The sequence below is a fragment of the Cladophialophora immunda genome (assembly GCF_000835495.1).
Source record: "Cladophialophora immunda strain CBS 83496 unplaced genomic scaffold supercont1.3, whole genome shotgun sequence".
Classification (NCBI taxonomy): Eukaryota; Fungi; Ascomycota; class Eurotiomycetes; order Chaetothyriales; family Herpotrichiellaceae; genus Cladophialophora; species Cladophialophora immunda.
Genome location: NW_015622543.1, coordinates 1,436,515 through 1,463,234, shown reverse-complemented (window position 1 = coordinate 1,463,234; position 26,720 = coordinate 1,436,515). Strand labels below are relative to the sequence as shown.

Sequence of the window (26,720 nt, the reverse complement as noted above, 5' to 3'; positions counted from 1 at the left end):
AGGAAAGCCTGCAGCCGGTGCAAGAACCAAAAGGTATGAAACCCCAACATCATCGCGCCGTACCTTGTGAGTTGATAGGTTGTGATAGGTTCGCTGCTCGGGAGAAAAGCCGACTTGCAAAAGATGCTCAAGGTCGAATCATCTATGTCTCTACAAAGCGACTGATGGCCAACGGAGCTCGAAAGCAACTTCGCACTCAGTGAGCACGGATCGGCCGCAGCCATCAACGTCCTCATCCAGTCCTAACATAACACGACCCTCCGACCCTAGGATTCAGAATGCGACAAAAGCACCGATGCCACAATGGCATGGGCCTGCAGTGCGCCCGGAATTTCCGCCCCAAGGCTCCTATGTCGGCATTCCGATGACTCTAATCATGACTCTCGTCGACGTCTATTACGCCAGCGTGTATAACGCCTCTCTTTTACTGCACAAGAGACTGTTCATTGAAGCAATAGCATCGGGTACAGCTCGTCCTCATGTCGTCCTTAGCGTATGTGCCTGGGCTTTGAAGTGAGATAAGAGCAAACTTTCTGCGGACTAGAGAACACTTCTGACCTTTGATCCCCAGTTTTTATCGAGGCCCTGACGGTCGATCAGCTCTTTGCAACCACGATTTCAGTACGGAGTGGGCAGACCAAGCAGGCAAGCTTGCCTTTCAAGAAGTGGAGAACCCAACCGACGAGCACATCGTGACGTTCATGAACCTTGCACTTTTCTGGTACAGTCAGGGCTCATGGCGTAGATCTGTCATTCACAAAGGTTGTGCAGCAAGCTCGCGTCATGCCATGACATATCTCGACTGACGAAATGCCAGGCACTGCAGCACAAATTGCGCACCTCCTCGGGCTCGGAACGGACCGACCAGGTAAAGAAGACATGTGGCAGTCAGAAATACGTCGCCGTCGGTTTTGGGCTTGTTATCTCATGCATTGCCATGCCATCGAAACGTGTGCTGTGGGAGCGTCTGCCGAAAACACTCTGAACCTCACGTTGCCGTGGACCGAGGAGGATTTCGATGCTGGCGTTGCGACCAATGCCAGAGTCTGTTTGAAGTCCGGAGACAGCAATGGTGGCATATTCGCCGAACTAATCAAAGCCTTGACATTTTGGTGAGAACAGGTTCCCAAAACGCGAACCCTCCAAACGCAAGCTCCCACCTGTACTAACTGTGCATTCAAGGTGCGAGGTCAATGCTCTGGTGAAATCTCCGGAGTCCAGCACTAGCGAGAGGCTTCAGGCGATCTACGCCCTCGATGATCGGATATCGAAATGGCGGACCGAACTTCCAGACTCGCTTCAGTTGACGGTTGACTTGGTCACAGAGATACCCGACGAGGCTCTTCCGAACCTGCTACTCCTTCACATTGTGCATCATCAGTGTCTTTGCGCTCTCCACGCCTCAGTAGTGCCTCTCTTTTGCTGGAGTGCAGCTGACGCGACGTGGTCTGCGGCAAGACAGATGTCTGCCCAGGTGGCCTACGACAACGCCTGCGCCGCTTCAGTGCTGATCGACGCAGTCCTCTCATCTTTTCGTCGACTTAGCGCAATACCAAGTTTCGTAGCCTATGCTGCATATTGTGGCGCTGCCATACAGATCCCTTTCATGTGGTCTACCGAGCCGACGGTGAAGCAAAGGGCGTACGAACACGTCAGGGCCAATACCAAGATGATACGTACCCTAGCAAAATATTGGAAGTTTGCAGCCTTGTTGGTATGGGCAGTCATCACCATTGGAAAGTAATACGGTTGACTCTTGCTAATACGCGTTGTGACCAGGAAAGCCATGTGCGGTACATCTACCAGATTCATGCTAACCACCCTACAATACTCGAAAACGAGCCGAAGTATATTGACCCAAAGAAGCTCACAAGCTTCAGGACCAACGCGGTCCACGCTAGAGAGTCCATCCTGGGGCACAACCGTATACTGTGGAGAAATGGCAATGCCTTGCCCAGTCAGGGCGAAGAGGTCGCGGATCTTGGGCCCGAAGATGAGAGTGATGGTGAGTTCGTCACAGGTCGTGCGGCACTTGATATGCGCGGGAGAGAACTCGTGGTGGACGCCGCCATCCAGCCCAAGCCGCTACAAACGTCTCGTTCCCGTTCCCTTACACAAGCAGTCGCACCGCCCAGTCGGCGAGATTGTGACCGAGCGCGACAACAAATTTCTGGAGAGTTATTGTCGATGCCGTTACCGCCGCCCTTCCCGTACGCACCGCCACCGCCACCGCCCATCGAAGTAAGCCCCCCCGGTATGCCATCGCTGGACTTTTTTCGCCCTTTCCACGACCCCGAGATGCTCGATTCCTTCCCCAATGGCCAGGCGATGGACTTTTCACTCTTCGAGGCCAGTCCCTCAAGTCTCGACTTTTTGGAGCTGTGGCCTTCCGGCCCTGCTTAGTGAATTCGCGTCCTGCGCCCTCGATGGGGGGTAATTGCTGGCGAAGCCTAGCTATCGTGATACCTTGGATTGGACTGGGTTGGACAAGATAGGCGGCGACGAGTGCCCGTCCTCCCACGATAGGGATTGACACATGTCGGTGCGAACCACAAAGGGAGGCGAAGCAAAAAAGAACAAAGATGTCGGGTCTACCGACGTTCATAGTATGACTGATGGGGAAAAGGGGGAAAACTATGTCGAGACATGTATCCATGTACTCCGTAGTCCTCAGTCAATGTGGACCGGACATTGCAGGGTGTTACATTGAACGGGTTTCAAGTGAATCACATTATTTTCAGACAGCGAGTCTCTTTTTGCGGCTCAGGCCCCTGATACAACCACTGGATTCAGCTGACAACCTCCACGAAAGGAGTACTCGGTATTTGATTGCATCAGCTACCAAATTCTCCATCGTCGAGGCTATGAGATGAGATAACAATCCGACACGTCGCTTGGGACCCGCAAAGGCCTCGTCATCATTACAAGTTCCCACATCTCGGCACGTACGTGTGTGTGTGGCAGAGCAAAGCCTTTCCCTTATCACTTTCTCAGGCGTTGCCGGCAAAGGCTTTCATGGTCGCAATGACAGCTTCCTTGATCTGCTCGAAGGGGGCCTTCTTGGACCGCTGGATGATGTTAGCCGCCGACTCCCTGAGCTCGCTGCGGACAGTGGGCCAGTCTACGCCGACCAGTTGGCCCTTGTGTTTGACCATTTCGCCGTCGATAAATACGGTGTCGATGTCTGAGGCGTTCGCGTAGAGAACCAGCGCGGCGACAGGGTCATGCACCGGCGTCATCCTGGTCGAGTCGCATCGGGTGATGATCAAGTCAGCCCTTTTGCCTGGCGTGATGCTGCCAATCACATCTTTCAGTCCCACAGCCTTTGCGCCGCCCATGGTGGCCATCTCCAAAACCTCGGCGCAACCTCTGGAGATGCTCCACGGTGGGCCAGCTTGCGCGTAATGTTCAAGGTGTCGTTGAGCCTGAAGCAGCAACCGCATCTGCTGAAACATGTCGGCCGGGTTGTTCGAGACCACGTCGACGCCAATGCTGGCGGTACACCCTTTGCCTTTTGCCTTGAAGGCGACAGGATGGCCCATTCCCATCTGTAACTCTGTGTCTGGCGTGCTGGAGAGGGAGACACCACGCTTGCAAACAGCCTCAAGCTCGTCGTCGTGTAAACTAGCACAATGGCTGAACAGTAGGTCTGGTGCAAGGAGACTGCGCTCTTCAAAGTGCCGAACTAAGTGTAAGCCGCGATCGTACTTGCCCATCGACACATGGCCGGTGATGATCGCCGAACCCAATGATCGGCCATACTCGACTTCCTTGACAGCATCATCAATACCGACGCGTTCGATTTCCGCCGGTGCGAAGCCAAACCGAACCAAGTCTGTCGGCTGGTTCAACTTGAACAGCGTCTCCCTCACGCGCTTCGCATCCTCAAATCTCCATTCAGGCGTCTTAGTCTCTCGGTCAGGGTCCATGCACGAGCCCGGCCAGGCAGGATTGGCATATAATCCATAGCAGAAAACCGCACGGATCTTCGCATCCCTTAGTCCTTGTACGGCAGCATTGGCATGGTCTGGGGAGTTCATAATATGCGAGTGATCAATCAGAAAGGTGATACCATTGTCAATGCTTTCCAGAGCGCCGCAGTAGTTCCCCAAGTACGCGTCTCGGTCGGAGTAGCAGGAGCCATAGATGCTGCGGATGTGGAGGAAGTATTCACCTAGGACATGATCGGAGCAGATGGTGCGCAATTGGGTCTGCCAGGTGTGTCGATGGGTATCGACGAACCCTGGGGAGACTATAGCGTTGGTGGCGTCAATGACAGTGTATTGCTCTGACGCTGTCGGTGTGAGATTGGGGCCGACGTCGGTAATGATATGGTCGTCGATGAGAACATCGCAGTTCTGGATCGTGCCCAAAGACGGGTCGATGGAAAGGACAGTTGCGTTTTTGATGTGGTATTTGCCGCTCATTGCTGGTATGTAGTCTGGGAATAATGGGGGCAAGACTGAGTACAATGCGAGGAATCAGAGCTGTTACCTTCTCTCAGTCTCCGTCTAAGCCATCCTTTATGACAACCCATCAGTCCTCTGCTGTCTGTTCATCACCCCGCTCTTCCACGCAGAAGTCAGGCTTTCCGTTGACTGTGCGAATACGCTTCTCCATAGAGTGCGACTCCCCGCGGTCTTGGTACAGCATCGGTGGCCAATAACGCTGAAAAAAGTGAGAATGAGGGCTTATTCAAGACTTTGGCGAGGCATCGGGGAATGTCAGCCCGGTTGATGGTCGGGAAATCCTGGTTGCCCTGCACCTGATTTTCCGATGGCGGCGGCATTCTCGGAGGTCACGTCGGAGAGGGGAGCGGGTTCATGCTGGTCCGTCAGGGAGCTCAGGGTGTGAGATGTGTCTGTGGGTGTCGTCAGTGAGTATGGCAGAGGATTGCAGGATTGCAGGATTGAGGTTGGCCAGAAAGAGCACAACCGCAGGCTACTGGGCGTGAGCTCGTGGGACAAGTACATAACGGCGCAGTCTGGCCCGAGTCATTCACTTCTTCGTTGTACTGCTCTCTGCAATATTCATCCTCCTTCTCATCACGGCACCAATTCATCCCTCACTCGCTCCATGGCGTCGTGTTGGTGGACGGCTGGGTTCGCCGATCCCTGATCTTCGTTCGCAATGACGTTCCTCGCTTCTCCATCGTTATACGTTCCGCTCGCCTCCTCTTTGCCTCTATGGACCGACAAGGGGAACCCCTCGGTGCCTCTCCACCCTTTCGCTGACGGAGAGTCGCTGGTCGATGATCCATGATTTGATGATCGCCACTGCATACCTTTCACGGTCGCTTGAACCTCGTAACCCGCGCCGTCATTGGAAGGAAGGAGCCTCGTTCTGAGCGTTCCTGACCAACTGCTCCACGTGGTTCCTTACCGCTGAGCTGTGACATTGGCCGGGAGTTGATATTTCTTATTTGGTCTCTCCTGGACTAATCTCCATCTTTGTCTCTCTTAGTCGTTTATACGTTTGGTGTTCGTGATTCCTCTTCTGTTCAAGTATCATTCAGCACCATTGAACGCCATGTCGCGAGATCTCCCTTCAGTCCGAGCCAGCCCCCACTCATTTGCCCATGATGCGAGGAGATTAAGATCGGTACCTACGCACGAATCTGTTCCTTTCTCTCTCGCAGGTCCGAGAGTTAGCCATCCTTCCAGAGAACAACGGAGTTTTGTCAGTCAGGAATATCAAGAATCCTGTCCCGAATATGGACAGCCGCCTAACGAGCCGATCTGGGGTTTGGCGGCACCTTTGCCCCGAGTCAGGCGTCGAGGTATGCGGTCTCCAACCACGAGACTGGAGGGAGAATCCACAGAGGAGCCAACACGAACCCGGCGGCATGCTCGCGAGCCAGCACAGCAACAATCGTCCACTGGAATACCCCCAGCACCTCGGATGGAGGCCAGCCCTCTCAGGCACGGAGAGCAGCAACATGACTATCCGCCCCGGAGAAGTGCTGATACTCAAACTTCTACTCGGGGGCCAGATCTCCTTCGTCGAGCAACCACTGCCAATGTCTCCTCATATCTTAGCGATCCAATTGTCCCGCACAATACTGTCCAACAACCTGGCATTCTCAGCGCAGAAACGAGGCGGAAGGAACGCGAACTGGTTGCTGAGAATATCAGTGCACACGACAAAGCCCGTACGTCATCTACAGAAGGACAGAGGGATGAGGAAATTCAAGGGACCGGTACCCACGCCTACACGTCTCCGAGCGGCTCGACGGCCCATGATTCTTCCATAGATCGGACGCAAGAGTTGGTCGTTGGACACGAACTGGAACGGGCCGTGAGGAGTGAGTCAGCTGTTGAATCGGCCCGGCGACGACTACAGCAACTTGCAGACACGGCTGAGTACGAAAGTGGCTTGCGACAGTGTCCACCGAACATTGACTGGGAAGAATATCATCCCTCAGGAGACACGTTGCTAGAACGGTTCTCGCAACTGCATGACCCCTCTCGCCCACGATTCTACAATGCCTGGGGGCCCATACGGCAGAAATATCGGAGGCCGTTCGCCGAATTTCTCGGCACCCTGGTCTTCATGACGCTGGGTCTCTCGGGATCTATCGTTCACATGACCGCGGGCAGCGACTATGGAAGTCTCCTTACTGCGTACATGGCATGGGGGTTTGGCGTGATGATGGGAATTTATATTGCAGGTGGGATCTCTGGTGCTCATCTGAACCCCACGATCTCAGTCGTCCTGTCCATCTTTCGTGGCTTTCCATGGCGGCTCTGCTGGCAATATATTGCCGCCCAGTTCCTTGGCAGCATCACCGCGGCGGCACTCGTGTTTGGTCTCTACAGTGACGCCATCGACCAGTACACGGCTTCAGACATTGCGCGCGTCGGACCTGCCTTCTACACGCAACCCCGTGGAGGATTGAGTAATGTCGCTGCCTTCTTTAACGAATTTGTCGCCACCGGGATCGCAGCCTGCTCCGTGCTCGCACTAGGGGACGACGACAACGCACCGCCGGGAGCAGGTATGCATGCATTTATCATCGCCCTACTGGTCATGGCTCTCTCCATGGCCTTCTCCTACAACACTGGCGCAGCTCTCAACCCTGCGCGTGATTTCGGGCCCCGTCTGATAACATTAATGGCGGGCTCAGGTATCCATGTGTTCACCCAAGATAGTTGGTGGTGGATTTGGGGACCCTGGATCGCTACGCTCACTGGTGGACTCGCGGGTGCGAGCGTTTATGACATTCTCATCTTCAAAGGCGGAGAGTCTCCCATCAACTACCCCAGCGGCGCCTTAAGGGTGGAATTGAATAGCTCATGGAAGGAGATAAGGCACAAATCAAAGATAGGACGGGGAAAGGATAGCACAGGGGATGTCAATAAGGAGATCAATCTTGTTGCTTGATACGAATGAATGTTGGAAGTGGGTTTGCATTCTGCAACTCGGTCTCTCAGACCGGTGGATACAGGCATCGCTCCTTGTTCGAGCTGCCTTTATGATGGCTGCGTGTCCCATTGCTCATGGCAGCTGGACGAGGCTGAATAAGGCTTCGATTAATAGCACTGGCACCGATGCCGGCGCCAACTGTTTCTCCAATACTTTATTAGAGGCGGGGAGGCAACTTTCCCGAAATGATTTCCCATCTCCTCCCTCAATCGCTGCTTGTCCGCATCCTCATCCCGTCTTTCCTCCAACTCATGCCTTCGGGAGATGGCAGTTACACTGACGATGGCATCGCGACCTCCAATGTCGCTCTTGCTGACGAGGTCGAAGCCTTGAACTCCATTTACGGTTCGGATACTGTTGTCCTCCAATCCCCCGCCGGACCTTCGATCCTCGGGGCTCTACGTCTCCCAGGATCTGAAATTTCCCTGCTGATCTCTTTCCCTGCGGAATACCCGGATGTCCCTCCGGAAATATTAAAAACACAGTCAACGGGTGACAGTGGGCGGAAAGGAGAGGGTGAGGTCGCCGTCCACATCCTGCGCGACGTGCTCGCAAGGGTGTGGACCGAGGGCCAGGTGTGCCTGTTCGATTTGGTCGAGGAAGCTGGTCCGCTGCTCTCACAGAGGCAATATGAGGGCGAGCCCGGTGAACTTGCGACGACTCAAGCCGTCGAGCAAAGCGCTGCGAACGCGAATAGGTCTGCCTCATCCTCGCACACGCACCCATCCATCCACCACGATGGCCACGCCCTCCTTTCCGAGCCTGGCCACGAATCCTCCGCGATGGACGTCCCCTCTAACGCCGCCGTAGCTTCCTCAGATACACCTCCGCCGAACTGGACCCTTTCGGAGCCCCTGACGGTCAGCCGATCCACGTTTGTCGCCCGTGCCTGCCCCGTGCAGTCGCTGGATGAAGCGCAGGCCTCCCTCTCGCATCTCCTCGCCTCCAACAAGAAGGTCGCCAGTGCCACGCACAACATAAGCGCCTGGCGCATACAGTCAGCCCACTCGCAGACTGGCGCGGTCATCACGGTCCAGGACTCCGACGATGACGGTGAGACTGCCGCAGGGGGCCGACTGCTGCACCTTATGCAGCTTATGGATGTGTGGAACTGCATGGTGGTGGTCACGCGGTGGTATGGCGGGGTCAAACTCGGACCGGACCGGTTTCGGCTCATCAACCAAGTCGCGAGGGAGAGTCTGGTCAAGGGCGGATTTGCGAAGGAGCATGGCGAGGAAAAGGAGACGGGCAAGTCAAAAGGAGGGGGTAAAGGGAAGGGAAAGAGGTGATAATGCAGGACGATGATGGAGGTCGAGTGGACGGAATAACCGTGAATAGTTGGGAGATATCAGTTCGCGGTGGTTTGGATGGAATGGAAAGAAAACGATAAATGAGAAGCATAGATCTAAGACGTTTCTCTCTCACATACTGCCGGGTCATCATGAATCGGGCTGCTCAAGCTACGAGTACACATACTCAGAGCTACCTCGTGTCATACCATTAATCTGTCGGTGGGTGCTATATTTTTCTGCCCAGCTCCCCCGGAGCCGAGCGTCTTATACGCATTGGGTCACTCCGCCATCAGGGCATGGTGCCCCTGGCCTTTGCAACGGCCAGGCGCCGCCTCGCGCTCTCGGCGGCGCGCTTCATCCTGAGATTGCCCTGGAACTGGTCCTCGCGGGGGCCGGCGAGGTCCCTCTTCCGCCGCTTGGTGATGAACTCGGCGGGCTGGCCAAAGTCCGGCTCGCCGCCGAGGGTGGCGAAGATGTCGCCGACGTAGTTGGTGGGCGCGATGCCCTTGGCGAAGGTGCTGTTCCAGCCGGCGAGGATGCCCTCGACGACGCGCACGCCCGCGAGGTAGATGTTGTCGATGGCCGGCGAGAAGCCGCCCTGGTCGACGTACAGCAGGTTCTGGATCTCGCTGACGGACGGGGGCGGGCGGTCAAAGTCCGAGGCGGTGCGCATGACGATGACGCGCGCGAAGTCGGTCAGGTTGCTGGCGGCGGCGCGCAGGATGGCCTCCAGGCTCGCGTTGTCCTCCTGGGCCGTCGTGCAGTACACGCCCGACCCGTTGGTCCAGATGGTGGTCGTGTTCTCAAACGCCTCGGACAGGTGCGTCCCGGAGTAGTACACGTCCGACGTCGCCACGTCGCAGCCCACCACGCTCGGGCCCTGCGCCCCCGCCGCGTAGATGCTCGCCGCCGCGTACTTGGCCCGGTACTCCTGGCTGGCCGCCGAGTCGTTGAGTTTGGCCCCCGACGCCAGGCTGATGGCCACGTCGCGCAGCGCCTCGTTGACCTCAAACACCTCGGTGCCGTAGATCCTATAACACGGAGACACGACGTCTAGGTTAGCCCCTGCCACTTGCACTCACGCTCACAAAAAGCATACGCCCCCTCCTTTTGTTATATCCCCGGACAAGCATTTCCTGGGGAACTTTTGGGGGGGGGGGGGGGGGGGGTTTCTCTCCATGGAGACAAAAACTTACGTTTCAGGATAGTCGTCCGGCGCGTCGACGCCGAATGGGATGTACCCGGTCGTGAAGTTCGAGGGTATGTCTCTTATGTCGAACTCGTACTGCAAGGCCACCTGGACCGCGTATTTGGCAAACGTCACGGACCCCAGCGTCGCCACCTTGGGGTTCACGCCCGCGATCCCCGCGACCATGAAGTATGTCTTGGTGAGGTTGAACTTGGGGCTGTGCACGAAGGCGCTGATGGTCGAGGCCGCGTTGATTTCCGACTCCCCCGTCACCACCTGGCAGACGTCGCCCTTGGCGGTGCAGTGGACTTCGGGGAACAGGGGCGAGAGGCCCGAGACCGTGATGTTCTGGGCGAGGAGGTCGAACTGCTTGATGCCGTACCAGACCTCGGCCTCGGGGGCAAACATGCTGATGATGACGACCTTGGGGGAGATGGGTGCAGCTCGCTTGACGACATCGCCGCGCCGTTCGACTGGGGATGCCGTCGACGTGGAAATCAAGGTTGCCGCTGCACCAAGCAGCTTGAGCAGGGCGGAGGGACGCATGATGGGACAGATGCTATGAAAGCTCGACTGCCAGCACTCAAGGAAAACACGCAGCACAGCTGTCTCTGCCCGAGCACGCGAGCAGGTATAGAGCCAAAAAAAAAAAAGACTGGCACACTCACCGCAAGAGAAGAGGGGACCGTCCCTACCTTTTGATCCCTCGGTCGGAGCTCCAAAGCTCCAAGCTCCCCCCTCGTTCATCGGCAGTAGCTGCTGCTTTCGTGGCTCGAGCAGCTCTGGCAGGCGACGTATTCGACGCATCGAAACCCGTCGGAGGCGAGCGGGCTCTGAGACCATGACGACGAGATGCCGCGCTCAGGTGGATAGCTCCATCCCGGGTACCTGGCTTGGAAGAGCTGGGGGGGCCGACACAAGCAACCTGCACAAGCAATTGGTCACGAGAGCTTGTGTCTGTTCTCTAAGATCGGGGGGTATTTGTTATCTCTGGCAAGGCGTGGTCGATGGGCACTGGGGTCGCATGGGCCGTGGTAGTCCCTATGCAGATCTGACCTAGCTCGTGGGCACTGGGCAGGTTTTGTGACCGCGCCGACTGCTCGATCCCACGCCGTTATCTATGCTCGGGCTAGGCTTGGATTAGAAGCTTGCTGCGATCATCTGAGCATGGTCCCCCAGCCCAGGACGTGATAAGGGGGGAAAACACGACGCTCACAACAGCAATACGCCGGGTGCGACTGCTTCGTCGAGTAGGAGTTGGCCTGCCTGCGTGTGCTGACCAACGAGGCTGAGGAAGCCCTCCTCTTGATTATACGAAGAGAGGTCGAGGTTAGGGACTCGGCAAGGTGAGCTGGACGACTTGGCGAATGGTAGTTGTCGGGTTGATATCGGGGGAGCCACGGGTCGCTGTGGTGGTGGAGAGTTCGGATAGGCGAGCTGCGAGATCCTCTGGAGCTGCGATAAGCTTTTTTTTCCTTCTCGATATTTCTATCCGATAAAACCAATTCTCTTATCGCAAAAAGTGACGTCAAGTGCTCAAGCTTGCATGGTTGCCCAGAAAACCACAACTCTTATGAAGGGGAGAGAGGGGATGTGCTTCTGCCTAGGTCCCTCCAGGAACAGCCCTTCTGCGCCGAGGTAGCATTTGAGTCTATTTGACATATCTATTTCTAATTAGGCAAAGAGTCTAGGAGAGAGGCGAACAGGCGAAGGATCCCGTAGCACCAGAAGAGAATCCCTCAGACCGGCGAGTCTGTGAACCTGCCACTCTGGGGCAAGGGTTGTTAACCCAAAGGCCGAAGGGGCAGAGAAAGAGCGCAGCATGGACGGGGATGGGCAAAGCCCAAAAGACGCAGAGTTGGATCATGCAGAGCCCGGGAAACTCATGCCCACAAGCACTGCCCTGGCCTCGACGTCGCCGTGAGCATAACTCAACCCGCAAACGCCACCAGGCTCAAGCATCAGCTCCATCGGGGTGCCCAGTTCCAGCTTCAGCCACCGTTTCACAAAAGCTCGCAGGATATGGCCGTGCGCCACAACCACAGCATCGCATTTCCGATTGCCATCCTGCAACCCTTGCCGGTGGATCGACGTTATCTGCCCAATAACCCGGTCGAGTCGCTCCGTCACCTGGGCGGGAGTGTGGCCTCCAGGTCCCTCGCAGCCGTCCCGCCAGATGTCCCAGGGTCGGTCTTTGTCCAAGCCCCTCGACCTGCGGAGGTATTCGATCTGGTGCTGGTGAAGGCCTTCGTAGTCGCCGTAGCCCCATTCCGCGATGTCTTCCGTCGCGTCAATCTTCCCGGCGAGCGCGGTGCGTGCGCGGGGGTCTTGGATCTGGTCCATGAGGAGTTGGAGCGTCCGTTGTGCACGTTGCCTCGGGCTGCAGACAATGGACGCCACTTTGCTTGGGTCTATTAAGCGTCCGGGGCCGAACACGACGGAGGCCGTTTGGCGGACCTTCTCTTCGCCGTCGGGCAGAAGGGGGAGGTCGGTGATGCCTGTAAAGCGTCCATTACGAGACCATTCGGTTTCACCTGTAGAGGCAGCAATGCGTCAGCTTGAAAATACCGGCTGTCGAGGTAGAGTAGAGGCACAAATCATTCCCTACAGACTAGAGAGATGGTACATCCACACCACCAGGTGGAGGCTCCATCTCGGAAACAATGGATTGGCTGTCTTACCGTGGCGTATGAGAAACAGTCGCGGCGTCGCGGCGTCTTTGTCGGACATGTTGGGCCACAGTCAGATGTCGCCCTGGGATCCGGATTACACGGCTCTATTAGATGCGGTGGTGGATGTTGGCGTCCCGGCTCCGGGCTGGAAACGGCAAGCGAAAGAGCAGAAAGTTGAAAAGTCTATCAAGCGGTGGTAGACGCAGCAGAACAGTCCGCAAAACCAGTCTATCACTCTATCGAGTTCAGAAACCACCGAAGAACAGAAAAGCTGGGGGGTGTTGAGAAGGGGCTGGACACGGGGCGTGGAGACTCAACGAACCTTGGATCCTGGATTCAACAGCAAGTCGGTGCCTTAGTCAGCTTTCTTTATAACACTCTATGCTCCCTGGCTCTTGGTGGATGCTAGGATCTTGCTTCTGGCTCCTAGGTACATAGGGCCCGTGTCCTTGCTTATCCCGCTCTGCAGTAGATCTCTCCACCGGATGAATTCGTCCTAGGTAGTCCTTTAAGCGGTGCTGGCTTACCACGTGGAAGATTAGGGAATCCACCGCCATGATGAGGGTTGGTGCGAGTGGGAGGAGACGACCAGAAGATCCTGAGAACCTAGGAAAGCCCCTCCTCGCATTGATTGCAATTGAGGGTCCCCCTGTGGAACTTGCCAGCCGCGACCATGTAATACTATGCACGCAAACTTCGTCACTTTTGGACATCCGATGAGTAGTTACTGCTTTTCGATAGCCCTATGCCTGCTTAAGCGGCCACACAACTTCTGCAAGGGGCGAGAAAAGCTTCCGGTAGGAAGGAAGGCTTTGATTCCCGCACAGGGCCCGGGCCAGAGCGTTCTAGGTTGCTGTTTGTTTCGGTGCCTCGACCGTGATCGGCCTCGAGGATATACATGAAGAACCAGGGAGGCCCTGGACGCGCCCCCGGGCACACGAGTTAAAACAGTAATGATAGTCCTGTCCCTCTCTGCTTAGTATTGGAATCATGAAGACAAGGGTAAGAGGCTTAATTGATCTGCAAGATCACTGTCCTGTTTAGCCTGTCGAATGTGATCCGTGTCTAAAACCCGCGCACTATGCTGGAGAGAAGAGGGGAGAGGAAGAAATGCGCCTTCGGATTTTGGACTCGATGTACTTTTGATAAGCACCTCGTATTTCTGCACCTCAGTCTGCTGTTGGAAGACAATTAAGATGGCCGACGCAGAGGCATGAGTTCTATCGAGACGAACCGAACCCTCGCCTTCTTCCCGTCTCGGATCTAAATGCGAAGCTGTCCTGGAATTTTATCACCAATAACCCGAAACAAATGCATCCCATGCTATGCTTGTTCCTAACCACAAAACGTAATTACCACAGGGTCGTCAAGGTCATAAGAATCGTCGGCTCTGAGGGATGAAAGCCCGCTTCCTCAAGTGCTGACGCTTTTATCGATCATCCAAGTTTTCCCGTTTGCCTCTTCCTCAATAACAAATGCCTCCTTGGCATACTCATAGATGGATCTATACGGCGGCCAGAGGGATCGAGCCTCGTCCGTCAGTTTGCCCGATTTGGTTTTGCGAGACACCTCGTTGCTGCTTCTGCCTGTGATGGTATCATTGCTGCCTTTGCGTCTTGTGTCATACTCAAAATCTGGGCCGGGAAAGTACGGCGCATTGTACTCCCCAAACAGGATTTCGATGCCGGCAAGTTGCTCTCTGTATCCGTCTGGGATGGGCACCTTCACCTCGACACGTTTGCTGAAAACATATTTGCACGGCCGGTCTAACGCCTTTTCAAATGCCTGACAAACTTGTAGCGGGGTGAGCATTTCGAATGCAAGGGCGATCCTGAGAATCAACCTGTTAGCCCCCAGACTATCTTTGTGTCGCTCACCACTTTGACCTCGTCAAAAATGGATATGATCATCCAGGCCATGTAACACTGGATACATTTTCCGGACAAGATCGCTCTACAAACTCTCGACTGTTCGGGGCGGTGCGAACAAGCCATGTTTCCCAGAATTAGGGGCCTACTGCAAAAGAGATCGCGGGTACGTACCTGTGCCCGTTCCATTTCCCGGGTCCATCTTTGAAAATCTGCAAAACAGCGGGCCCAACATCGTGCTCGGCATCCAGCCATGGTAGTTTGGTATCTGGGTGAAAAGGTGCTCGCCATTCCAGGGTTCCATCGTCCTTGAAATCCATGCAAAATAAAGGGTACGGGAGGCTGGTGAAATTGTTGTTGTAGATTCCAGCATAAACAAAGGTTGCCGGGAGGCCAAGCTGCCGAATGTAATTCTCAACAGTGAATTTGCATGCCCAAAGCGGAAGCGCTGGCCAGCGTGGATTGTGAATTGAATGGTCAGGCATGCTGCTGTAGATGAAATGCTGGATGTTGCGCTTCTTCGCCGCGTTGGCTAGAGCCTTGCCGATTTTGATCTCATCGCCACCCAGGGGATTGGTGTTGATGAAGGCAATCTGAGCACCTTCGAAGATTGTGTCGATGAGGACTTGGTTGTTCACCAGAGGCCCCTCGAACAACCTAACATTGGGTAAATCGGCAAGCTCTTCAGCCACCAGGCCTTCTATCGAATGCACCTGGGCGCGGACAGCATAGCCGACAGCTGCGACTGCCCGAATGACCGACGCAGCCTGACGACCAGTACCGTTGACAATGGCTATGGTCTTGTTTCTATTGGGCATGTGGCGAATATATGCCTCCCGAGGTCAGACAGTTAACGCCTGGAACTGGGAGTGTGTATGGGACGATGGACTGCGCGAGGCTGACACAAGAGGCGAACAGAATATCTCCGTTTAAAGGATCAAGCGTATATTAAAAAAAGAAAAAAAAATCTGCGTTGCCAACAGTGTTTTCGATAGGGTCAAGATAGAAATGAGAAAGCGAAAATGGACCGCTCCGTACTTTTCAGAATCTTTCTAGGTATCATACGATTAGAGGACAACCAGAAAAAACCGATTCCGCCATAAGGGGCAAGAGAGTCACAAGAACTCCGTGCGTCAATTCGGTCCCATTATTCGAGGACCCTTTGGGTGCGCAAATTCTGCGACCGTGTGTGAAAAGGTCTATCACCGCCAAACCTGATGCAGCTTATTCTTTACGTAACCGGAGTGAAATGTAGCGGCGGGGTGCTGGGTCCATGCTGAGCACGACATTAGGACGGACCTGAGTGCCCGCCCGTAAGGAATAACAACCCGAATCCATCATTTCCCTTTGAAATAGGTTCAATTTGTTGGGGGGGTAGCACAACGACGCCGCAGTAGTAGGTGACGAGGAGTTGACAGCCGACTTCCGCCATACGGTCAGGCACAGCTGGCGAATAAAATGCGGGGGCCGTTGCCAGGTTGTGAAAAGGCGGGGGAGAGAGTGGCAACCAGCATAAGTGAGGGTCGCCCGGCATGCCATGGTGCCAACCAGGCTTGCTGGGTTCGCCTCGCCTAGGTCGAGAATGGTCCAGGTCTCCGTCAGTGGCGCCTTCACCCGATGTCCTAGGATCATTTGGTGACCATGTCATTCATTCAGATGAAGCAGGTAGTCGGTGGGTGTTGTAGGTATGACTGTTTGGTTCCAAGTGTCCCCAATCCCGCTCCAGCTGTGAGGACAACATAAGCCGCCGTTGGCGGGTACCAAAGTTAGACGTGTCAATCTCGACCCCGGGCACCTCCGCGGCCCCATCGTGTTGGACTTTCGCAAGCCCGTCGAGCAGTGTCGTGAGTCTTGGAAATCGCACAATTGGGTTGCTGAGTGTGCTCATGGCTGGCCATCGCCTGTTTAGCGAGTGCAAAGCAGTAGCGTCCCGTACTGCCACGAGGCGTGAATGCCAGCGGCATTTTCCAGATGATCTGGCATTGTTTCCCAGAAGGGACTTCGGACCTGGTGTACTTAGCACCCGGTAGTAGGTATCCAATGGGCGACCAAGTGTGCACACCACCAAGGGGGACCGTCCTCTGGAAGCCATGTGCTAGAACGGCTGGAGGCTGGGAAAGTTGCGCTAGGGCCTGAGGATGGTCCTCGAAGCCCATTCGAAACTCACCGTCTCCAGGTCCTTAGGGCACCCCCAGGCCTGTCTGCTTCCACACCTCTGGTCGTTGGCTCGCGTGGAGTCTGGCCGTCTCCAATTCTTCGGCATGGAGATGTCCGCCTGCCTGTCTTAAAAGCATTACGTGCGGCAATAAACCAGCGTTGGCAGCCAGGAAAAGAGGTGTCCTGCCCGATCCGGTGTGGTTGCGTATGTGCACCCTGTCAAAGGTTTGTTAGCCTGGATCGATATGGACAGCATCTGCCGACAGTGACTTGTTCTGAACTTACGAGGCACCCAGCGAGAGAAGATGCCGGAGGATCGCAATATTAGGCCCAGTTGCCGCAAGATGGACGGGTGTGTTCCCGGAGTAGTCGGCCCGGTTGATCAGTTGATTGTCATTTCGAAGGAGGTCCTTCACCTTCTCAATATCTCCACTGGCGATTGCGTATGCAATGGCTGTAAGCTGAGTGACGGGGGATGATAACTCGCCCGTCGGATGTTTAAAAATGGTCCCCGCGTGCTCCGAGAGCTCACCACGAATTGACGTTGCCATGTCTTTAGCCACCGATTCTGGCGATGCTCCTGGAAGGGCAAGAAGGTAAGACAGTTTGGTCAAAGCGGCTTCACTTGTCATGTCCCCTCCGGCAACAACGCCAGCTCGGCCAAGGACCATTCCGGGTGCATAGAGTGGGTTGACACTGCCAGTCAGACATTGAGTGACGTTCACGATCACAATGCCACGTTGAACAGCGTCAGATATGACCTGGGTCAATTTGTTGTCGTGTCCACTGGGTGCATTGCCTGCACCAAACGTCTCGAGGACAAGCCCACGAAGGCCTTCCGTCCACAGAACCGCCTCTACCATCTTCGGTTTGATGCCTGGGAAAATGCGCAAACAGGCCACATGGTGTATCTCGAGGTCTGGTTGAATGCTGAAGGGTTCCAGAGAGGTCGATCTTTTGACCGCATTCCATTCAACGTGGGTACCTACGGCAGTGATTTTGGCCAATGGAGGAAAGTTCGGAGATGCAAATGCATCGAATGCGCTTGCTGATACTTTTGTGGTTCGGTTGCCCCGAAACAGGGTCGAGTTGAAGCAGAGGCAAACCTCGGGGATCATGAAGTGCCCTGCAATGTCCAGGGAGTCGAGGAGATTCTCGAGAGCATCATTTTTGCGCTCGGAGAAAGGCACCTGGGATCCTTTGAGAAAGGTCAGCTTCGTCCACACGTTTTTGCCCAAAGCCCCGTTTTGAAAAACGGCCATCTATTCCAGCGCTGACCATCCCCCTCCTAGCCACCGAGACCATCGCCGGTAACACCTCGAAAGAGCCGTGTTAGATGGAGGTCCTGGAGCAAAACTTCCGTCCCACCGCAAGATCGCTGGTGACGCAACTTACCCGTGAGTATGACAGGCTTGCCCAGGTTCTGCAACATGAAACTGAGAGCTGAACAGGTGTATGCAAGACTGTCTGTGCCGTGAAGAACGACAAAGCCATCGAACAACTTGTAGTTGCGAAATATCGCTTGCGCAATCTCCGCCCATCCTTTGCTGTCAATGGATGACGAGTCGAGAAGTGGTTCGAATTCCAGTACGGCATATCTGTGAGAGTATTAGCAACACCTCCGACTCGTTCTTTTCGTCACGGCGGATTTCGATGCATTATGCGACGAGGCTCTGGGGTTTTGAAGATGGCCAACTTTCCTGACACGTTTCCCGTACACGCTTGTTGGCGTCCGCAAACTCTGGAACTCGCCCAGGCCTTCGGGTCCGTCGTGAAACCTCACAGAAATGGGATCATGGGTCTCTCCATCGTTGAATTCCGGTCGGGGCGCCATGCACCTTTCCAGAAAGTTTCGAGCTGGAATAAGACCATTGGGAGACCTTTGCATGGAGATCGTGCCCCCGGTCATGATTATCAGAACCCGAGCCTCGGGAACATGAGACGAAGACATATTATTGCTCATCACTAGAGACGAGTTAGTTCCTGGAAGACACAAAAATTCGTGCCACATACTTCGCGTTAGAGCCATTTCACCATCCCTCTCTGTTGATAGTTAGACCAGCGTGCAGATCTGACGGGTACCAGGCTTACCGGCTGAGGTCATGGCTGTCACATCCATCTTTTGTGGGATTTTGTCTCTTTAATGATCCCCTCTTACAAATTTTACCGCATACCAGGGTTTCGGTGCCTAAGAAAATTTCTTCTGGTTGTCCAGAGCCCTGCGACAGGCACTAAGTACTCCAAACCCCTGGTTGACCTGACAGGGGAAAGCTTTAGGCACCTCGCCTACCAGCGGCTATCAGCGAGGATCTTCGGTACGCCAAGTGCAGACTTTGCGGGAGTCTTTCGATTGGATCATCCGGAGATCTATCGACGCCTTGAGTGCTGTCTGCGTGTTGCGGTCCCGATCGTGGTTTTCCTTATTCTGTCGGTCTGCTTGTAGGACACACAGAGGCTTCTCGAACAGAACAACCCTGGCAGAAATCAGCGAACCGGCATCCGGAACCCGGCTGAGGACCCCTACTCGTTTTGACTCAATCTCGCACCGGCTTTGTCCAATTTAGCGCTGCTCACCAAACCTAACAAACGTCGTCGTCTCAAGGACTCTCTTTCTGCTCCGATGTTTGTTCCTTCTGCCTTTCCACTCCACCTCAGGTACGATTGCCATGTACCCGCGATTGCTTGCGAAGTCGACTGGAGCAATCTCTCCCAGGCCCTGGAGAGTCGCTGATAGCAAGCGCTCGTACCTGAGCTTAGCGGAGTGTGACGCAAGGGATGTTCTCATTTTGTTCACACGCGTACACATTCGCACATTCCGGCTAGTCGTGGCATGTCAAGGAAGCATCATGATTGACATTGAAGGCGATTTGAAGTTGCTCCTTCCAATCGAAGCTGCTTTTTCGCCTCTCCAACCAGAGTATGGTACCTCGGCGGAGATTAGCAGACGGCAGCGTGCAGCAACGATGACAAAGAAATGCCATGCCACACGTGCAACAACAAAGAGTTGAACGGTAGATGAACGGCTGGACCTTCTCCTGCATTACCTTTGCATTGCCGCTGATGCAGGAAGAGCGAAGGCAGCCAGCAGGAATTGGGATTTCAGCCGGGCACTCAACCATGGTTCTGCCACAGCTGCAGACCTTCAGGTCGGGCCTGCTAAGCGAAGAGGATGGAACGAATGGAGACAGGTGCAAACGAATGACCACGTCTGTAAGATGAGCAGAGGAGATTGGTGAAGCAGTCTTTGTTGATTGCAGTCTCATTGTGTGCATTGCGTTCTTCCTGTCTTTGTGGATTTATTGGGCATTGCCTCCTGTTTGTGTGTGTGCATCTTGCACATCCACGTCCTCTCCTTGCAATTCTGACAACTTATGCTTCCAGAGAGCTGTTGAGACACGTACCTTGGAAAGGCGTCGCAGCTGGCTGACTGAAGCAGTCTCTCTATCCTTCAACCCAGCAAATAGTTTGATTGACGGTCACAGTTCTTCCTGGCTCTTCACAATCTTGTATATCGTCTGTGATGATGGTCTGTTTGTAAGGACGAGAAAAGGCTGACCGAGTCGGCGACTGGGAGATCGCGTGTCACTGGGAACGGGTTCGCTAGCTGAGGCAGACAGTCAAGGACGAGACTGCGGTCGGCAGAATCGACGTTTGCGCCGCAGGTCGGTTTAGTGGCGGTAGACCAAGAGTGGCAGAGGGCGCAAGCAAGGAGCGCGTCTTGGTCGATTGTAAGGTCAACAGTGAGGTGAGGTCAAGTGAAGGTCGCTGGTGAAGAACCAACAAGCGCAGTGTATGCCTCACCCAGCAATTTACAGTGGTAAGTGGGCGAAAGCGCCTTCCCCTCTACTACATGCCAGCGCTGACTTTGTCTCTTGACTCTCTATCATCCGCCTCAGTCTCGCTTCTCGCGTCCATTCATTCATCTCAACCACCTCACTTTGCCCTTTGTCTGCCGGCATCCCACGCTCCTTATTATCAATCAGTCCATCCTTATTTTCCCTCCCTTACACCACTCGTTCATTGATCTTCCAACCTCCATCCTTCCAGCCGATCTCTCGCGCTTCAACCAATTCAATCCACAAGACTTACCGCGACCACCAATTCCTCTCTCACGCGCTCATCCCAGAGACCACTCCAATCTCCGCCATGGCCAACGCGAGAGTCAAGCTCAAAGCTCAAGCTGTCGTTCCCGCGCCACGCTTGATGCTCCTTGCACTCTTCTTCTGCCTGTTGACCCCGGCTCGCGCCTTCTTCCGTCATCTCTGCCATGGAGAATTGGGAAACGGTCGCGTCGACCCCATCATGGCCCCTGGTAATCCTGCCCAACACCTTCATGTTATGTTTGGTGCTTCTAGTAAGTCAACACTGTCGCGTACAGCCCACAAGAATTGTACTGACGCATTCCTCCAGATATGGGACTTGATCCTACTCTCGACGAGCTTCTGGCTTCCAACTGTACCAGCTGCTCCATCCTCCAAGACCATTCCGTCTACTGGAGCCCACGCATGTATTTCCAACATGCAAACGGCACATTCGAGATGGTTCCCACTGCTGGCGGACTGACTGCGTAAGAAACGATTCTCCTCAAACGTTTGTCCAACACTCTAACTGTCCGTAGGTATTACTTCACTGAGCCATCTGCAGACCAACCAACACCAGTGGTTGCATTCCCTCAGAACTTCCGCATGATCGCAGGAAACTCTCTCAAGCGCGCCTTTTACGGCCCGGTTCCAGATCCACCAATGTCACACTGGCAGGACAGTGACAAAACTCAACAAGCACTCATGGAAAAGGCTCTCGGCTTCAACTGTCTGAATTATCAACTTCCAGCAGAAGGAGCACGAGAATACCACTATCTCCGCAACAAGACTTTCCTTGATGCCACATGTGCGGACGGAGTGCGCGCAGAAATCATGTTTCCGTCATGTTGGAATGGCAAGGATTTGGATAGTGCAAATCATACCACCCATGTCGCATACCCAGACGAGATCCAGAATGGGAGATGTCCAGAGGGATATCCCGTACATTTGCCAGCCTTGTTCTATGAGACAATCTATCAAACCAATCTTTTCAAAGGTATTGATGGAGAGTTTACATTTGCCAACGGTGACCCTACTGGGTATGGCTACCATGGAGATTTTATGTGCGCTTGGGACGAAGGGGTCTTACAAAGTGCCATCGACGACCCAGCCTGCAATCTTCCGCTGGGAACCGCGGGAAACCAGGATGACTGTCCAATCTTCAAACTCCAAAACGTGGATGATGGTACACAATGCCAGATGGAGGTGCCCGAGGTGCTTCAACGCGAGCAAATCAACTTTGTGCAACAGCTACCTGGTAATGTCCAAGTTCAGCCTGGCCCTGCGCCTGCGACGATTGGACCAATACCCGGGGCTCCAGCACCAGCCACCACCTCTTCTCCGTCAATCGCAAACACCACCATATCAGCTCCAGTTGGACAGAATCTTGGATCTATGTCGGCATCTTCGCCCATCGCCTCGCCAACAACTCCATGCACATCCAACAGTCAGTTCACCACCACGACTAGCTATATGAGTAACGGTGTTCTGGTGAATCTGATCCTGGTTGAGGAAATCGTGATTGTCACCATGGCAGACGATGCCAGTCCGACACCAAACCCTCACAAACGTCATGCGCACAAGCATGGCCGCAGAAATGGAAGAGATCGGCTGTAATGGGTGGTTATATGTGATTATAGCCTTTCTGCCCAGGCGGCTCTTTATTTGGGTATCCAGACAACCCCCAAATCATGTCTTGGAAATTATCCTTCAAGAAACGATGACGAACATTCCACGAAACTGCCCGGCGCAGCTATGAGATGCATGACGATGAAACAAAGGTGAAAGCAATGTGCCGGTGGTGAGCTAGGTTGCTTCTACATAGGACAAATCCGAAAGCGAGGTGTGATTTGCGAGCTGGTTCTGATAGCTGATGATGGGTCAAACATGAAATGCAATGACGTGACGACGCTTGTGTCAGCGATGTGATAGCGAGGGTTGTTCGAGGGACAATGGCGGGTAGGCTTCCTCCTGTACTTTGTGTACTCTACTGCTGGCTTTGGCTGGAGCCCACAACATCACACCCTGTACTTTAGCTGCGCGAGCACCACAGCGAAATAGCTGAGAGAAACAATTATCGTCGAGAATTGATTGTTCCATAACCGACTGACATGAACCCGCAACGTCACCATTGAGCAAGTGATACGAGTGGCACATCGGAAAAATAGCGCAGATTTACCCGAGCCTGCCGAGCACCACATGACCAGGCCTTATATCACTTCTTTGCGACGGCCTGTCATCTCTCTCTCTCTCTCTTCTCTCTATTCTAGGAACGATTCGCGTCGCCAGTTCACCGTAAACACTCTGTCACAGGTCCACCAGGACGCTTCTAGAGACCGTGGCTGTCACGTCGCCGACCGCAGCCCCCTCGAAACGCCATGTCATCATTCTCAGCAGCAACCTCGACGAGGAAGACCGCGGGGGACATCATCGCCTCTGCATCGCGGCCCGGTAGGTCGGCGCACGGGGGGTCACAAGAGGAGCAGAACCGCAATGACTACCGCAAGAAACTGTGGTGCGAGACGCAGTGGACGAACCTGAGCATGCAGGCCAAGAAGACCCACGATCTGCCCACGCTGCCCTACTTTGATCCCGAGACCATGCTGTTGAGCAAGGAGGTCAATGCGCGCCTCTGGGGCCAGCTGGTACGTACTGATTTCCTTACACCTTCCTCGGGTCTGGACGTTGTTGTTATTGTCGTTACTCGGTTTGCAGAGTGGTGCGCTCGTTCCTGACTGGCTGCCCACAAAACCACAGAGTCGATTATGGGACTACCTGGGCCCCGAGCGCGCTCCGTACGCCACGCCCATCATGATCGAAGGCGGGGAGGTCAGGTGGCATTCGTTCCTGAGCGGCAGCCAAGGCGACGAGGCCGAGATCTACGACAAGGACCTCGACGCGTTTATGAGTCGCAGCCGCAAACCGGGCGAGTATGATGGATGATGATAGGTGATGATGATTCACACCCCCGGACGACGGGGTTGGTTTGTGGGCAGTATCGCGGGTCAGAGATTTCGGAGGTTCAGGTTCGTTGGAATTTCGGAGATTTAGGAAATCAAAAAGTCTCGGGAAGAATCGAGGGCGCGTTTCTATCGGATGCATCTTTCCAAACGCTTTGTCTCCCTGTGGAGGCCGATGGTGATGCCGAGAATGATGGATGTATATCAATGCTCTAGACAAGGCAGCACACCGCAACACAAACGACGGAAAATCCCCCTCTGCGCGATTGGCAAAAGGTCTTGTCGCTTTCCTTCCCCTCGCTATCGCACAAGTTCTGCTCGGTGTATCTACCTCGTTCCAGCGTGACCGTGGCACCTGCACCAGCACCGCATGTGTGGGACAAATGTACCGAATGCGGCACTCAGGGCACATACAACAGCCAAACCCTCTGGCAATTGCCAGACGACCGAAAACCCCAAGACACGTTCAGAGTGCCAATTTGTTTGGATTTACCCAGCACAGATCATGACGAAGAGGTCCTCTCTCTCTGTGGTCTCAGGGGAGCGACGGGACGGGACTGTGCGGCCTCCCTCGAAAGGTTCGTCGGTGATGTTGGGACGCGGATGAAGTCTTGAGAGTGAGGACAGAGCAGCGCTGACAGGAGAGACGATACAATGTATCTTGATACGTCCTGGGCAACCACATTCCTGGGTGTTGAGAGTCCATCGCCTTGACTTCTGGACTGGATCCGAGCGTACGGAATTCCTGCAGAGACCTTTCCGCTGTTTGCGCACTCTCTGCGTGCTCAAACCGATCTCAGACAGTTCGGGGAACTCTGTGCACGTGGAGGGACTCTATTTGCTGCGATATGCTCTGTAATACCTAGTGGCCGGTGTGGCTGCAAGTATTGCTGTAGGTTCGGCTGATGGAAATTGCCCCTAACTGATAAGACGACTACAGCACGCAGCAGCAAATCAAGTTACTGCCAAATGATTACATCGAGCGCTTGCTAAGACATGCATCCATATCCCATCCGCCTTCCCAACAGACCTTCCATCGTCCTGCGTTTCCTGCCACTCCTGACTGCCAAAGACCTCGTCAGTGGTGCGGAGAGTCTGGCACTTCAACATACCACGATTCATCGCCCCCAAGTATTATTTCAACCCTACTATTGCGTGGACCTGGTATCGTGACCTTGTTGCCTGTGATCGTGGCGGAGGGCCAAGACGTGTCGAGCGCTCGAAGGAGTATTTCAGGGCTGTGGAAGGGGAAATTGCTGCGGTGACAAACATATTCCTCAACGTCGTGCAAAATACTGTCCTTCCCTTTTGGACAGCACATCAGCCTGGCGCCGTCAGGATCCAGAACAGTGCCTTGCAAGGAAAAGTTATCCAGCTGAGTTTCTTTGTTGAGGAACGAGACCAACTTCATCACTGAGGCCAAGATTCCTCCACTGGGTGTACCTGCCTCGCTCAGCCGAAGATTGATGATGGTGAGCGACCTAAGCGTCTGGGAGTGTTGTGCAATGAAATTGCATACATCTTTCAGATGGGCCGTTATGTTTTCCAGAGTGAGGCTAATCAACCTGCACAAAGGAGTCTCGGGATTTGGAGAACGGAGCAGCAGGCTAGTCATTCTTGTCAATGCGTAGCGGCGAACAAAATGGGTTCTCTGATGTCCGACAGGCAATTCGTCGAAACCAAGCCACAACTGTTCAGCCGCGGGCAGATATCCTGCGAGGCTCTCCAGGTATTTTGTCAGGCCTTTCCTCCAATGGGCGCTTGTCGGCTTGAGAGGGCATGGCGGTCGATCGAAACTCTTCACTTCGAACGTCAGCTTAAAGCTGGTAACTCTCTCCAAAAGCGCCTTTGCGTGTGGGATTTCCATGCAGTTGTAGAACTCCCACCAGTAGAACGATGACAAGTCGATGGATGCAGGCTTCATACCCCGACACTTCTGCAAGACCGAGTTCATCAGCAGGTAGTGATTGCCACCGTCCAGCGTTCTTATGCCCGTCCGTCTCAACAAATCGGAGTCTCCGTCGAGGAGATAATCTCCTTCCTTGGTTCGAGTCAATGTGCCGCGGTGCACAAAGCATTGAAGCCGCGGAAATTTCTTCAGCGAGCTTGAGAGCATAGGAGGACCTTCGTTTGGGAATCGAAGTTGGGCGTCTAGCTCGTCCCTGTATGCGCGCGAGAGTTCCAGAGCATGCGAGGCTGCATCAAGAGGAGGCAGTCTCTGAAGCCGGGCCGCCAGATGGCCGGTTCTGATGCATTCGTCGAACGACACCGCTTTGAGATAGTGCCGATGAACCTGCAGGGTATGCACTTGACTGGCGAGGTCAGGCCGCGCTGCGACTTTGGACAACCGGTGGACGCTGTTCATACTTGGCGAAAGACAGAGTGTTTGGAAGAGAGCACGCGTGGCTGCCAGACTGGTACACTTGTCCAGTAGACGGCAGGACTTCAAGTCTGTTCGTACAAGGCGTCCCATGATATTCGCTTTGATCTCAGGAGGCAGTCGTGCCCAAGGCGCTATGGAGGATTTGTCCATCTTGGGCGGGAATGGGGTGAGGAGTTCAGGTCACGTCTCAGGAGGTCGTCGTAGCTAACACAGATAAATAGGAGGCAGGAGGACGTCGTAGTGAAACTGTGCACAGCATAGTCTCGGTCCAAGAAATCAAGGTGAGGCAGGTGCCAGGTGCAAACGCTGAACATATGGCACTGTACACATGTCGGCAGCCGTCTTCATCCTCTACAAACGTCATTGTCATGCACGAGGTGGCCGCCGTTTAGATATTGCTTGTGTATAGAGCTGAAAAAGGCGAACCCACTGCTGCCAACAAAGACAAGAAGGTCCACTACATATGGGAATGGTCCTGTGATGTAACCAGTAAAGAGCTCTCTGTTGTCACCCAGGAGGTCTCCCTGTCAAATGTCCAAATCGACCCCTATTGGTATCATATGTACAAGTCAAACCAGCTTCCTCCAGGACTGGCCAGGTCCACCTGCGGCCTCCTCCTCCTCCCCCATCTCCTCCTCCCCCATCTCCTCCTCCCTCCCACCCATGGTGCCCATGGCATACCATGTCTCCTCCCA

General features: G+C 54.5%; 10 protein-coding genes across 11 annotated transcripts; 5 read left to right on the top strand and 5 right to left on the bottom strand.

Moving 5' to 3' along the window:
• The first annotated feature begins 161 nt into the window (after positions 1–161).
• Positions 162–2,749, top strand: PV07_05036. 2 transcript variants are annotated; one of them, XM_016391905.1, is made up of 5 exons: positions 162–513; positions 572–762; positions 818–1,112; positions 1,183–1,714; positions 1,780–2,749. In XM_016391905.1, exons 1-5 carry the CDS (start codon positions 296–298, stop codon positions 2,401–2,403), a joined length of 1,860 nt encoding a protein of 619 aa, XP_016249424.1. In that variant the 5' UTR covers positions 162–295; the 3' UTR covers positions 2,404–2,749. The 2 variants fall into 2 exon arrangements, with proteins under 2 accessions (XP_016249424.1, XP_016249425.1); XM_016391906.1 differs by lacking the exons at positions 162–513; positions 572–762 and having other exon boundaries at positions 769–1,112.
• On the bottom strand, positions 2,705–4,658 carry PV07_05035 (uncharacterized protein). Its single transcript, XM_016391904.1, has one exon. It carries the CDS (start codon positions 4,425–4,427, stop codon positions 2,991–2,993), a length of 1,437 nt encoding a protein of 478 aa, XP_016249423.1. The 5' UTR covers positions 4,428–4,658; the 3' UTR covers positions 2,705–2,990.
• Positions 4,659–5,429: 771 nt separating this feature from the next.
• PV07_05034 (uncharacterized protein) lies at positions 5,430–7,383 on the top strand (the record flags this gene model as incomplete). The annotated part of the gene is made up of 1 exon (XM_016391903.1): positions 5,430–7,383. The coding sequence occupies exon 1, from the start codon at positions 5,530–5,532 to the stop codon at positions 7,381–7,383; it is 1,854 nt and encodes a 617-aa protein (XP_016249422.1). The 5' UTR covers positions 5,430–5,529.
• Positions 7,384–7,645: 262 nt separating this feature from the next.
• PV07_05033 (uncharacterized protein) lies at positions 7,646–8,922 on the top strand. The gene has a single exon (XM_016391902.1). It carries the CDS (start codon positions 7,677–7,679, stop codon positions 8,712–8,714), a length of 1,038 nt encoding a protein of 345 aa, XP_016249421.1. The 5' UTR covers positions 7,646–7,676; the 3' UTR covers positions 8,715–8,922.
• A 2,617-nt stretch (positions 8,923–11,539) lies between these two features.
• PV07_05032 (uncharacterized protein) lies at positions 11,540–12,839 on the bottom strand. The gene is made up of 2 exons (XM_016391901.1): positions 12,588–12,839; positions 11,540–12,440 (listed from the first exon to the last, which is right to left on the bottom strand). The coding sequence occupies exons 1-2, from the start codon at positions 12,634–12,636 to the stop codon at positions 11,770–11,772; spliced, it is 720 nt and encodes a 239-aa protein (XP_016249420.1). The 5' UTR covers positions 12,637–12,839; the 3' UTR covers positions 11,540–11,769.
• Positions 12,840–13,612: 773 nt separating this feature from the next.
• PV07_05031 (uncharacterized protein) lies at positions 13,613–15,779 on the bottom strand. Its single transcript, XM_016391900.1, has 2 exons — positions 14,621–15,779; positions 13,613–14,409 (listed from the first exon to the last, which is right to left on the bottom strand). The coding sequence occupies exons 1-2, from the start codon at positions 15,262–15,264 to the stop codon at positions 13,992–13,994; spliced, it is 1,062 nt and encodes a 353-aa protein (XP_016249419.1). The 5' UTR covers positions 15,265–15,779; the 3' UTR covers positions 13,613–13,991.
• An 847-nt stretch (positions 15,780–16,626) lies between these two features.
• PV07_05030 (uncharacterized protein) lies at positions 16,627–17,865 on the bottom strand (the record flags this gene model as incomplete). The annotated part of the gene is made up of 2 exons (XM_016391899.1): positions 16,627–16,819; positions 16,889–17,865. The coding sequence occupies 2 exons, from the start codon at positions 17,863–17,865 to the stop codon at positions 16,627–16,629; spliced, it is 1,170 nt and encodes a 389-aa protein (XP_016249418.1).
• Positions 17,866–17,891: 26 nt separating this feature from the next.
• On the bottom strand, positions 17,892–18,722 carry PV07_05029 (uncharacterized protein; the record flags this gene model as incomplete). Its single annotated transcript, XM_016391898.1, has 4 exons — positions 17,892–18,201; positions 18,223–18,568; positions 18,617–18,646; positions 18,695–18,722. 4 exons carry the CDS (start codon positions 18,720–18,722, stop codon positions 17,892–17,894), a joined length of 714 nt encoding a protein of 237 aa, XP_016249417.1.
• Positions 18,723–20,494: 1,772 nt separating this feature from the next.
• Positions 20,495–22,723, top strand: PV07_05028 (uncharacterized protein). The gene is made up of 3 exons (XM_016391897.1): positions 20,495–20,957; positions 21,014–21,170; positions 21,222–22,723. The coding sequence occupies exons 1-3, from the start codon at positions 20,750–20,752 to the stop codon at positions 22,297–22,299; spliced, it is 1,443 nt and encodes a 480-aa protein (XP_016249416.1). The 5' UTR covers positions 20,495–20,749; the 3' UTR covers positions 22,300–22,723.
• Positions 22,724–22,944: 221 nt separating this feature from the next.
• PV07_05027 (uncharacterized protein) lies at positions 22,945–24,654 on the top strand. The gene is made up of 2 exons (XM_016391896.1): positions 22,945–23,327; positions 23,440–24,654. Exons 1-2 carry the CDS (start codon positions 23,061–23,063, stop codon positions 23,623–23,625), a joined length of 453 nt encoding a protein of 150 aa, XP_016249415.1. The 5' UTR covers positions 22,945–23,060; the 3' UTR covers positions 23,626–24,654.
• The last annotated feature ends 2,066 nt before the right edge of the window (positions 24,655–26,720 follow it).